This window comes from Octopus sinensis, linkage group LG4, assembly GCF_006345805.1.
Source record: "Octopus sinensis linkage group LG4, ASM634580v1, whole genome shotgun sequence".
In the NCBI taxonomy this organism is placed as follows: domain Eukaryota; kingdom Metazoa; phylum Mollusca; class Cephalopoda; order Octopoda; family Octopodidae; genus Octopus; species Octopus sinensis.
The window spans coordinates 155,970,947-155,984,632 of record NC_043000.1 but is presented as its reverse complement, the minus strand read 5'-3'; the positions used below and the strand labels follow the sequence as shown (position 1 = coordinate 155,984,632).

At 40.0% G+C, this 13,686-nt stretch overlaps 1 protein-coding gene across 1 annotated transcript in view; it reads left to right on the top strand.

Moving 5' to 3' along the window:
• The first annotated feature begins 2,548 nt into the window (after positions 1-2,548).
• LOC115210945 (vacuolar protein sorting-associated protein 13B-like) overlaps positions 2,549-13,686 on the top strand; it is a 155,149-nt gene continuing 144,011 nt past the window's right edge. The window contains 2 exon segments of the mRNA XM_029779736.2: positions 2,549-2,697; positions 10,707-11,668. Coding sequence (XP_029635596.1) covers positions 10,744-11,668 — 925 coding nt within the window. The 5' untranslated portion in view covers positions 2,549-2,697; positions 10,707-10,743.

Below are 13,686 nucleotides of genomic sequence, written 5' to 3'. Positions count from 1 at the left end.
TTGGTCATCCACAAACTGGGGCAAGGCACGACGGTTAGGCGGTAGGTCATCACAGATGCCATGAACACCTGCACAACCTCCGCCCTTCCCAACAAGGATAACTTCCTCTCAGACCACTTCTGGGCTATGAATGTCAGCTTGCTCGCAGTGGCGTGTGCCAAAGACCAAGAGCAGTCGAGAACTGTCGTTCTTATAGAGATCAGTAGGTTCCTTGCGCTGGTGATTAATTTTCTGCGTAAGGAAAAACAAACTGTTGCACCCACACGATCGGACGGCTGAAAACCGACCGATACAAACAACAATTTCAGGTAATCACAAGGTCATGTGACCTGCTGCAGCGAAAAAGCTTGTGGAGCCGATATCCGGGTATTTAAGCCTAAATAACCCCTAACGAAAACATCTCATACATCATTCCATGCTTTTCGTATGCAAGCCTGCGGGGCTCGCTCTAAGCACTCTAATTTTTTCACGGTGAACGTACCGGCTGCCTCGGACACTCGTAAATCACCTCTGCTACAGATTACTACTGGTCTCATCTAGACCGGTGAAGATCTCTGGAGTATCTGCTCCGTATGCTCAAGACTTGAGACGGTACTGAACCCAGGCGGATATTATCCAACGTTTCCTTTTATAAGATGGGAGAACAGAGAGAGAGAGAGGAGAGAGAGAGAGAGAGAGAGAGAGAGAGAGAGAGAGAAGAAAAAGGAAATAGAACTAATAGCAAAGGAGACTGAGATGGTTGGTAGATTCTGATTTACTGCTGACCCTTCACAAATTTTCTCTAATGCCTGAGTAATACTGAATAACGCAGTGGAAGTACAATGGCCCAGTGGTTAGGGCAGCAGACTCGTGGTCGGAGGATCGCGGTTTCGATTCGCAGACCGGGCGTTGTGTGTGTTTATTGAGCGAAAACACCTAAAAGCTCAACGAGGCTCCGGCAGGGGGTGGTGGCGACCCCTGTTGTACTCTTTTAAGAAGAGAGGCAGGAAATAAAGAAATATATATGTTGAATAAAGAAATAAATACTGAATAACGCATTTTCTCTAGCAACAAAAATAAATGAAATTATAATCCTTTCTAGTATAGGCACAAGGGTGAGGGACCTAATCGATTGCATCGACTCTGAGATAAAAGGTGGGGAGGAAATAAAAAAATGCCTTGTAGTATTTTATTATCGATGCTTTATGTTCTGAGTTCGAACCCTGCCAAGTTCAGCTTTGCCTTTCATATTTCTAGTGGTTAACGAAATAATGGTGCTGGTGGTGGTGGGTCCAGTGTAATCGCTTTTTTCCATTCACATAATTTCAGGCTTTGTTCATTTGTAAGGAATCAGTAAGTATCAATTTGAAATAGAACAAGAATAGATCCCCTGACGGGATTCCCATTACAAAACTGCACGAGAACGTCTGTTAGTTCCTTTTCTCAAATTGGAGACTTAAATCTCTTACGTTTTAGTAACTAATTTATCTCTACAAAAATGACTGGTTGGTAACGTGGTTCCTGTTTGTGGATCTGCAGCTCCTTTATATTTCAAAGTTGTGTTTATAAGACCTAATATAATTTTACATGGATTTTTTGGTGGTACGTAAAAGGCACCATTCGAGCGAGATCGTTACCAGCGTCAACTTACAGGCATCTGTGTTGGTGGCATGTGTAAAAAGATTCGAGCGAGGTCATTGCCAGTACCTATTTCTTTACTACCCACATGGAGCTAAACACAGAGAGGACAAACAAGGACAGACAAACGGATTAAGTCGATTATATCGAACCCAGTGCGTAACTGGTACTTATTTTATCGACCCCGAAAGGATGAAAAGCAAAGTCGACCTGCCAGTACCGCCTGACTGGCCCCCGAGCCGGTAGCACGTAAAAAGCACCCACTACACCACTCTCGGAGTGGATGGCGTTAGGAAGGGCATCCAGCTGTAGAAACTCTGTTAGATCAAGATTGGAGCATGGTGCAGCCATCTAGTTCGCCAGCCCTCAGTCAAAATCGTCCAACCCATGCAAGCATGGAAAGCGGACGTTAAACGACGGCGATAATGATGATTTTGACATTTAATCCTTGGGATCGTGTTAATTCTAAAGGGGAATAACCCCTGCTTTTGTTCTTGAGTATTTCGGTTGGACTTTCCCAGTAAGTTGGAAGTAAAATATAAAAATACTTTTTTATTTTTATAGAGAACAAGTCAAAATTATGATTATTGATTTGCAATTACTTTCAATGTAAAATAATGCAACTGATCCATTTCCTTAAGAGAAATGCTAAGAATATTTTCTAACATAATACTTCTTCTCTACTGAATATATTTATAAGTGTAAGGGAGATAAGTTTAGAAAATAAAAATCGTTTGGATCCAAAGAGAAAATACGGAAATTATATAAAGATTTTCGATTGAGGAAAACATTTGAATATATAATTAAAAATTATTAATTACCGGCACATTTATCCTCTTTATTGACAAGAAATCTATCTCATGTACTTTGATGGTGAAAAAAAAAAAAAAGGGAAAAGAATAAAGTAATGATTCGGAAATAATTTAGAAGAGCGACATATTTTGTATGGTCACCGCATGAGTTGGCAGTAGGTGATTAGTGTTTAAGAGTCATGGTTGGAGAGGATGTGACTGGAGTCTCCTCGGAGAGATCCAGTCTGTTTATTTATACGATACACATGATTTGAAACCGAATACTCAGGTAGGTACGGCTATAATTAATTAAACTGGTTAAACACCTATGTGTTAATTAATTTGGACAGAAAAAGGAAAAAAAACTGTTGAAAGGAATTTATTTATATTTCCAAAACAAAGAGAAGAGAATAATTGCAAGGAATGCTTTGATCGCATTTCAATGTTTATCTTGATGACAAAATTACATCGTGAGTCATTTATATATTTATTCGCAGATGTCTCTCTTGTTTTTTTGGCTATAATTACTAATCAGTGCCCTAAGTATAAATGTAAAATGTTAATTTCATTTGACTGAAATTCGTATTCTAGCCAGACTTTAGGGTTAAACTAAAGCGTTACACCATTTAAAGAAACCCCCAAAAATGTGTGTAATAGGTGTAAAACAAATTCCTCTGAACGAATATGAAAAAAAAAAAAAAAAAAATGCGCGCACGCGAAAGGGGAGAGGCCTCGGAAAATTCACATCGGGAATTTCCGAAAGCGTCTGAGGGGCTGACCCGGGCACCAAAACAAAAAGAAAAATAGTGTAATATGTGTAAAACAACTTGCTCTAAACGAATATGACAAAAAAAAAAACAACTTTAGTTCATCTATTTATTTATATTCAAGCAATTGGTCATCATCTAGTAACTAGATCCTACTTATTTGAGTGAATGAAACGGTTTTTATTAAGTCGAGATAGAAGTACGATGGTCCGTTAGTTATATATGGCCAAAGGCACTCCATTCTTGACCACCCCGTCTTTTTTTCTTTTTACCTGCCCTGGTGTATCTAGGACTACATTCCTTCTGTTGTTTTCCTCCGCGTTGGCCTCTCAGGCGTTCTGACCAAACCGTTCCACCTGTAACTCTATTTATCTCAGACATTTAATATCTAAGAACTACGTTATTCTATGTATACCTATTTCTTTACTACCCACAAGGGGCTAAACATAGAGGGGACAAACATGGACAGACATAGGTATTAAGTCGACTACATCGACCCCAGTGCTTAACTGGTACTTAATTTATCGACCCCGAAAGGATGAAAGGCAGTCAACCTCACACGTACCACCCTTTCAAGACAATAATGTGTAATCTGAGGAAAAATTGACTACCATAGCTATTCCAGCGACCCCGTAGAAGCTCCTTTGTTATGTATTTCCTTTTTATTATGATGGATATCATTTGAGAGAAATTTTGCTATGGTTTATTTACAGCAGGTTCAGTGACCGCCACTCCTGTTTGAAACCTTTTCATGTAAATTGCGTCATATGAGCGACGATGATATGAAGTTTTATGTCTGTCTCGTAAACTTTATATCATTTCATTTACTTTCTTCTCTAAACGTTAGACTGATGGCTGTGTCAGAAATCATATTGGTGTTGTGATATTAGTCCCAGTTCTACCCCGATTCTCCGGTTGCCAGCGGGCAACGTCATCTGTTGCGCTTTTGTTCTAGTTTGTGTCCGAGAAGAGAATGGTACGATCACTCTACTCGGATATGATTTAACTTTCCACAACCAATACAGATCATAACAATAAGTTATTATTAAATAAATTCCAGTTTTGAACACCTGTCATTTTGCTTTTTCCGAGGATTGCATTGCTTAAAGTATCTTAGTGCTATCTGAGATTTGGTTGCCATTTCTAGCAAGTTGAGAGACCGTGTACAGGTATGGTCATTGGTGCATAGAAAGCAATATCTGTATTTATTTTTACGCTACTGCATTTCTGAGATCAAATCCCTACGGTGCCATCCGTGACCGTCCATTCATTGATTCTGCTCTTCTTTTGAATCCGAAGAGGAAACGCCGTCCCGTCCACGTGCCGGGTGAATCCGTTCACAACAAATTTCTTCTTTCTCTACCGCCGCCGCTTCCACCACGACCACTACTACCGTAATACATTTACATATCTTTTTGAAACTGAACATGGCTATATTGTCGATGTTTAAATTGGCATTGGCGCAAATTCAGCATTTTTATCTCTTACACACACACATACATCGCGTGATCGCGTGCACACACACACACACACACACGCACACACTGTTCTGTCTACGTAGTCATTCAGTCTGCTAGAAATAGCAGCTAATTCGCCAGATCTCCCTCAGATCACACTCCCACCACTCGAAAGAAAAGGAACCCATTGGGCAGTATAGACCTTGACAATCATTAATGCGACATGTCTGAAAAATAAGATGAGATGGCCAGAACTGGAACGTCGTTGGTTATAGATTTGCTCTTGTCAGAGCTGATGTTTGGGTGAATAATATTACCCCCACCCATTCTCCCACTCACAATCATGCACTCTAGCTCACAATTGATCATAAGGTGAGTGTGTCAGCTTAGCTGGCTCACCTGTTTCACAAGCTGGCGTTTGTTAAGTCCTTTGTTTTCATCTTTTCATCCTCACCTGCGGAAACAGACGGCTTGATCTGTTTAAATGTAAACAAAGAACTTCACTGAAAACAGCCCAGTATGCTTGCCTGTCCAGATCAATATATGCTTTACGGTAGTTTTTTCTGTCTTTTTTTGTAATTGTTAGACTGTGACCATGCTAGGGTACTGCCTTGAAAAATCGACCCCTATACTTCTTTTTTGTAAGCCTGGTACTTACTCTGTCAATCTCTTTTGCCGAACCATCAAATTCCAGAGTTACAGGGACATAAAAATGTCCCTGTAACACGCTAACACTGGTTGTCAAACCCAACATACCTATTATGACTACCCTCTAATAAGGGTACACCAGGCACATGTATCACAACCATATGTGCATGGCATAGTGATCTCATCAAGATAAACAACGCAAGTCCTTGCAAATAGGGCCCAGTTGGAATTTTCTTCAGTCCATCCCACTTAAAAAGGTCCCTCAGTGAGTGTTGCTGAAGGATGATGAACAAAATACCGAAGTTTCCCAAAGTGAATTGTTCAAACCCTAAAGAATTCCTTACAACATATGGCAGTGATACTCCCACCCTCCAGTCTGCTCATGCTCAGAGATGCACATGTTGTCAGCCACTAAGGAACTTGCTCAGTTTGTTAAGGTCAAGAAACTGACAAGCAAATCTGTGGTATTGAGCAGAATATTTGTTGTAGCCCATCTTTTCATACCAAGACCAAACACGTTTATGTAAACACTTCCAATCAGTTAAAATCAGAAGCCGTGAGAGCTGCTGCCAGGGCGAAAAGGCAGCAAGTTAGCAGAATTGTTACTGCGTTGGGCAAAATGCTTAGCAACATTTCATTTGTCTTTACATTCTGAGGTCAACTTTGCCTTTCATCCATTTGGGATTGCTAAAATAAATACCTATTTCTTTACTAGCCACAAGGGGCTAAACACAGAGAGGACAAACAAGGAAAGACAAACAGATTAAGTCGATTACATCAACCCCAGTGTGTAACTGGTACTTATTTAATTGACCTCAAAAGGATGAAAGGCAAAGTCGACCTCGGGGGAACTTGAACTCAGAACGTAACGGCAGACGAAATGCCGCGAAGCATTTTGCCCGGCGTGCTAACGTTTCTGCCAGTTAAACATTGGGGTCAATATAATCAACTTAACCCCTTCCCTGAACTTGCTAACTTTGTACCAAAATCATCATCATTATCATTATTATTATCATTGTGGTGAACTGGCAGAAATGTTAGCATGCCAGGCAAAATGCTTAACGGAATTTTGTCTGCTGCTATGTCCTTAGTTCAAATTCTACACAAGGTCAACTTTGCCTTCTATCCTTTCAGGGTCGATTAAATAAGTACCTATTTCTTTATTACCCGCAAGGGACTAAACACAGAGGGGACAGACATAGGTATTAAGTCGATTACATCGACCCCAGTACTTAATTTATCGACCCCGAAAGGATGAAAGGTAAAGTCGATCTCGGCGGAATTTGAACTCACAACGTAACGACAGACGAAATACCGCTAAGCATTTCGCCCGACATGCTAACGTTTCTGCCAGCTCGCCGCCTTGTCGATTAAATAAGTACCAGTTACACACTGGAGTTGATGTATTCAACCTAATCCCATCCCCCAAATCTGAGGCCTTTGTGCTTCCAGTAGAAAGGATTATTATTATTATTCCATTGTGATTGACTTTGCCTTTCATCCTTTCAGGGTCGATAAAATAAGTACCAGTTGAGCACCGGGGTTGATGTAATGGACTAGTCCTTTCCCCCAAAATTGCTTGCTTTGAACCAAAATTTAAAATCATCCTTGTTATTATTATGGGAACCTGCTTATTGTGATGGAGCCTTTTTTATAGCTGATACTAGCAGAACGCTACTAATTTTGATAACAATAACCAGTTCATGACATATATGGAATTGGAGCTAATTTCAGTAAAATCAACAATTTACTTTGTATGTTATTTAATTTACACTTATTCATCTTTGTGAAGATAAGGTGTGACAATTCTTGGGCAGGTGATGCCTATTAAGACATAAATGTGTGTATCATACCTTTATATATAAAATTGAAGTTGTGTGTATGAGACTCTGTCTCCTCCGATTTAAATTCCTAACTACTCCCACATTTTGCGGTGCAGTTTAACCAAAAGCGGGTATCTTATAGTCGTCATTCATATCGAGCCCTTCTGGGTATTAGCACGCGTCTACGATGAGTCTATGATTTAAAAAAAAATTTACCATCATTTTTCCGCATTTTTAATGATTTTTGCTCGGGTTATATAAGAGAAGTAACTTTCTAAAAATGCTTATATAGTTATTTCCCTTACAAACCCGAGCAACGCCGGGCGATACTGCTAGTATATAAATAAATATATGTGTGTATGTGTAAGTAGGTATATATAAGTCTAACTCATGCTAGCATGGAAAACAAGTATTAAATGATGATGTTGATATTGATAGTATATGTAATGTATATATATATATATTATATATCAAGCTGTTCATGATGGTAATTGCTGAATGATTATCTCAACAACTGGATGAGCAGCAACCAGAGAAACAGGCAGAGTTCAGAAAGAAGTACAGCACTGTAGATCATATATTTACTTGAATGCAATTGCTGGAATGAGCAAGAGATAGCATTGAAGTCAACGCAGTACTGCAGCAAGCGCTCAGGAAACAAGGTGTGACAACACAATACATCACCCTTCTTAGGGAGGCAAATACCAGGTGCACAACGGATATGGCCCTGTTATCCTCATCAGTGAATGTTCCGATGGAGAAGGACGTCGAGCAAGGAGACACCATCTCTCTGATGCTTTTCATGAGACATGAACTGGAATGAAGGCATAAGGATAAAGGGAGAGCTGCTCTCCCATCTAAGATTTGCTGATGATATAGAGCTGATAGTGGAGAGCACTGATCAGCTGTAGACCATGCTTGACAAACTGCAGTTCGGCACACTCACCGGTAAAATTTCCACTTTTTTCTTATTTTTATTGTCCTAAAATATAAAGATGCACATCCATACATACAAACATAGTACATAGTTGCATAACACACACGCACACGCACACATGCACACACAAGGAGACAGAGGTGCATACATATACAGACACATGCTAATACACACACACATACATAGAAAATACACAAACACGGACATGCAAGCACATAAATATGCAGGATACGTACATACAGATGCACACACACACACACACATACATATATACACATGCAAACACACACATACATACGTACATGCATGCATACATACATGCATGCATGCATAAGCACACACACACACACACATACATATATACATATGCAAACACACACATACATACGTACATGCATGCATACATACATGCATGCATGCATAAGCACACACACACACACACTGACCCACACACATGCGCACAAACAAACAAAAAATGAACGCATTGTAAATAACAGACAGAGTCAAAACTATTGAAAAGGTTGCAAGACGCAACAAAAATTTTAGGAAAATAAAAATAAGGAAAAAGTGGAAATTTTACCGGTGAGTCTGTTAAATTATAAGGCACAAAAAGAAAATGACTCTCCCCAGACACAACAGTATATATATATATATTTACGTGGCACGTAAAAAGCACCATCCGATCGTGGCCGTTGCCAGCCTTGCCTGGCCCCCGTGCTAGTGGCACATAAAAAGCACCATCCGTCTGTGGCCGTTTGCCAGCTCTGTCTGGCACCTGTGCGGGTGGCACGTAAAAAGCACCCACTACACTCACAGTGTGGTTGGCGTTAGGAAGGGCATCCAGCCGTAGAAACACTGCCGGATCTGACTGGGCCTGATGCAGCCTTCTGGCTTCACAGACCCCAGTTGAACCGTCCAACCCGTGCTAGCATCGAAAGCAGATGCTAAATGATGATGATGATGATATATATAAGGTAAAGGTGAATAATAGTGAGTCAAGGAGGAGGTGATAGGCAGCAGTACACAAAAGTGGGATATGGAGGAAATAGTGCTGTAGTTAGAAGGGTAAAGGAGGGACAGATGTTACAAAAATGAGTCATGGAGAAGATTTATCAGGCATAGATTGGGTGTGGGGCCATAGGCATACACAATATGCCTTTAGGACCTCATTTTTTTGCTGAGATGGATGTGTCTTCTTGAGCCTGGTGAATTGCCAGTCAACTTGGTCCTTTGTCCCTCAAGTTTTGTGTCCACACCTGAAATTTCTTTTCTAATTCTAGTACAGATTCAGTTATAAGAACATAGAGGAGTTCCCCTGAACAACTAGTTTTAAACTTCCCTGTTTGAGGATATTGATAAGTAGTTAGTTAGTTAGTTAGTTAATTTTTTGGCTCAAAAAGCAAAAAAGCAAGGCCATGTAGGGGGACATGGAGTTATGTACAGGGTGGTGTTCATGTAAAGAGTTCAGGCCACTTGAGGTCAAGGGAGACTTTGAACCGAGTGGTCGTCGGCATCTTCACCATCTCGTCCGGCAGCTTATTCCACGGATCCGCAACCCGGACGGAGAAAGCTCCTCTCCTTCGATTGAGATGAAATTGTCGCAGATAGAGCTTTTTGGAATGACCCCGCAGCCGACGCTCTGGAGCAGGAGTGAAGAACAGCTCTTTCGAGAGTAAGAAGGAACTGAGAGCTGAGCCCTGGTGATCACTTACCTGCACATTAAACTATTCACTGTACTCATTGATATATCTTGCCTTATTGATTTAGAAGGCTCTCACCAGTCACTTATCTACTTGTAGCTCTCGCAGCAGTAGCAACCAGAGTGAGGAAGTGAGGAATCGCGTTGATGGTTTTCTCCCGGTCAGTGAAAGCCGAGTGCAGCAATTTGCTCTCAGCCAAATACTTCTGCAGTTGCCTTACCAGGAAGGGAGAATCAATAATTCTTCTTCCAAGCACAGAACCAAACTGCATCTCATCTTTGTCTAACTTTCTTCCTAATTCATTGAACTATGACTCTTTCCAAAAGTAACAAAATACAGTAAAAGAGTCAGCACAGAATTGAAGAGGGGTGCAAATTTTTAGGGGTTCAATTTCTGAGGGAATCTATTACAAGTCCATCTAAACTGTGTCAACATTGAAAAATAAATGCTGCTGCTGATTTTATATTATTTACCATATATAGGCGCAGGAGTGGCTATGTGGTAAGTAGCTTGCTAACCAACCACATGGTTCTGGGTTCAGTCCCACTGCATGGCATCATGGGCAAGTGTCTTCTGCTATAGCCTCAGGCCGACCAATGCCTTGTGAGTGGATTTGGTAGACGGATACTGAAAGAAGCCTGTCGTATATATATGTATATATATATATATATATGTGTGTGTGTGTGTGTGTTTGTCCCCCTAGCATTGCTTGACAACTGATGCTGGTGTGTTTACGCCACCATCACTTAGTGGTTCGGCAAAGGAGATCGATAGAATAAGTACTGGGCTTACAAAGAATAAGTCCCGGGGTTGATTTGCTCCACTAAAGGCGGTACTCCAGCATGGCCGAAGTCAAATGACTGAAACAAGTAAAAGAGTAAAGAGTATATATCTCCTGTGTGACACACAGACACACACACACACCTGTACATGCTACTTGTAACATAATTAATTTTTGTTTTTCAGTGTTATCTACCTTGAACTTTCCTAAGACTGAGTCACTATGTTCAAGATTGAGTCCTATATTGCCCCACTCTTGATGGGATATGTAGATAAGTATGTGAAACTACGTCCTGAAGATTTCCAGCTGTCCCTCTGGGGTGGGGATGCTGTTTTGAACAACCTTAATTTGCGGCTCGATGCCCTTGAACAAGCAATTAATTTACCTATCAGCTTCAAAAGTGGACACATCCATGAACTTCATCTTCATGTACCATGGACACGGCTTGGATCGGAACCTGTTGTGATTACTGTCAACACCATTGAATGTATTGTCAGGTTAAAAGATAGCACTTGGGATAGTGACAAGAGAAGTTCTAAATCAGAGAGCTCTACCAGGTCTACACCACAGACTTTAAAGATTAAGCCTAAGAGGCAACCTGTAGAGGAAGAGCTTCCACCTGGGTACCTTCAGAGCCTTGTCAACAAAGTCATCAACAATGTCAATATTATTGTTAATAATCTCATACTGAAGTTTGTCGAAGATGACATTGTTTTGTCTGTAAATGTCAAGTCTGCAGAGTGCTACAGTGTCAGCCCTGGCTGGAACCGGGCATTCGTTGAGGTCACTCCAGCTGAACTGATTTTACGAAAAGTGATAAATTTTTGTGACTTGACAGTTTGTTTAGACAAATGTGATAGCAGTGGTCGAATTGAAATTTACCAGGAGCCACTACTGTATCGTTGTTCCCTCAGTTGTCGTATGCACCTGACCTACCAAAGTCCTCACTCTAAGTTGCCATTAATTACCAAAGTGAACATCCTTTGTGAGAAACTTGATGTGTCTCTGACAGACCTACAGCTACCCCTTGTTGTCAGGCTTATTGAGCTGTGTTTGGCACTCTACTATGGAACCTTGCAATTACCAAATGAAGACAGCGACAGTAATGTGGAACCTGATTCACAAGAAGTTTTTCGGCAGTCAGCAGGTAAGTGGTTTTTATTGAATTTTTTTTTTCTCTTTGCTTTTTGTAGAAATGTTGCCCCATATTGGATAACTGAAATTATTTTTGTTGGAGCAATTGTTTTTCTAGCAGGATGCTCTTCCTGCCACTAACCACTGAATTGTGCATGGCACCTGCAACCTTGCAGCAGAAATGAAGCTAGTAGGGTTACTTCCCTCGTCTTAGGTCTTAACTTATTGTGGATTCAGTTAAACTCATGGTGATGTAGATAGTATCCATCATGCTACCCAAACAGCCTGTATGCAATGAAAATATTATATTCCCTAATAACTTGATGCTGTTATAGTACCTATTTATCATTAATATGACAAATTCTTCTGTAATAATAGCTGGAGACATTTATCTGTTAATTTAGCAGATTATGTTGACAGCTATGATGATATAATGTAGAAATGTTGTACAGTATTATGAAAGCACTTTGTGTGACTTTTGGAAATAATCTAATCTAATCATCAACGTGTGAGTCTTCTTCCTTTTTATAATCTTTATTTACTTATCCAAGGCTTATAACACTGAGATATTCTACATTCTGTGCTACTTAATATGCCCCATCATTAATTTTACTAGAATTTGCAATGAAATTATATTTGGATAATCAAAGATCAATCAAAGTCTAAACATTTCTACATATAAACTATTGTAAAACTGGTGTGTTGTGGTGCTTCTATTTTTCACTGACTACTTCCTGTGTATTACCGAGAGCATCTACAAGGATTTTAGGTGCAGGTGCTGAGTCCAGCAGTATGCATGAGGCTAGATGGTATTCTACTTAATATCAAAAGGTTCTGAAGAATGACCAAAACTTTCTGGAGAACATAGAATCATATTCTTGAACTGCCCTATGTTGTTTGATATTATGTATCTACACTATTGTCATATTACCAGCTTGTTAATAAGGTAATTTGTTGTTTAATTTATGGATTGCAATATGTATAAAACAACAAAGTAACATAGTGGAATTCCTGAACTTCCTGTGACATTGAGAAGTAGACTATCAGAGACCAGCCTTTAAATGAATGATGAAACATTTTGATGCATACCTATATATATATATATATATATATATATATATATATATCACGTGATCACGTGACTGACCAGACCATCAGATGTTGCTACACATCGCTGGTCACAATGTGTTCGCATTGTTTTAGCCTTCGAATGATGCCACCCCGCTGGCTAAGCGAGCAGGCCAACAGAAGAAAGAGTAGGAGAAAGAGTGGTGAAGGAGTACAGCAGGGATCACCACCCCCTGCCGGAGCCTCGTGGAGCTTTTAGGTGTTTTTGCTCAATAAACACTCACAACACCCGGTCTGGGAATCGAAACCACGATCCTACGACCGTGAGTCCGCTGCCCTAGACCCACTACACTCATGGAGTGGTTGGCGTTAGGAAGGGCATCCAGCCGTAGAAACATTGCCAGATCAGACTGGGCCTGGTGCAGCCTTCTGGCTTCCCAGACACCAGTTGCACCGTCCAACCCATGCCAGCATGGAAAGCGGATGCTAAACGATGATGATGATGATGATATATATATATAAAATTTAAATAACGAGGGTGATAAATTGAATATTAATTTAATTAACATCAATTTAAAACCAGTAGCCTAGCATATAGAAAAATCTGAAAATTCAGAAAAATTTTAATACATGCTTATAATAGGGATAACCACTAAGTTGTTCTCGTGTATAGTTCTATAAATTATATTGAATTGGAATGATCGTACTGAAGAGTCCACGGGCGATGATTACATAAGTAAAATTGATAATGGTGAAACCGGTCTATGATTAATTCTGTATTTTGTATATTTTCATCTGTCTTACCCGCTTATGTTCTTGTGTTTGCTAAATTTCTCTAGAGAACATCCTTTTCTTTGTAGTTAGATTGTAAGTGATCTTCTTCTAGCATATTGGATGTCCACTTAGTGGTTATCCCTATTATACGTATATATATATTTATATATATATTCTTACTATTATGAA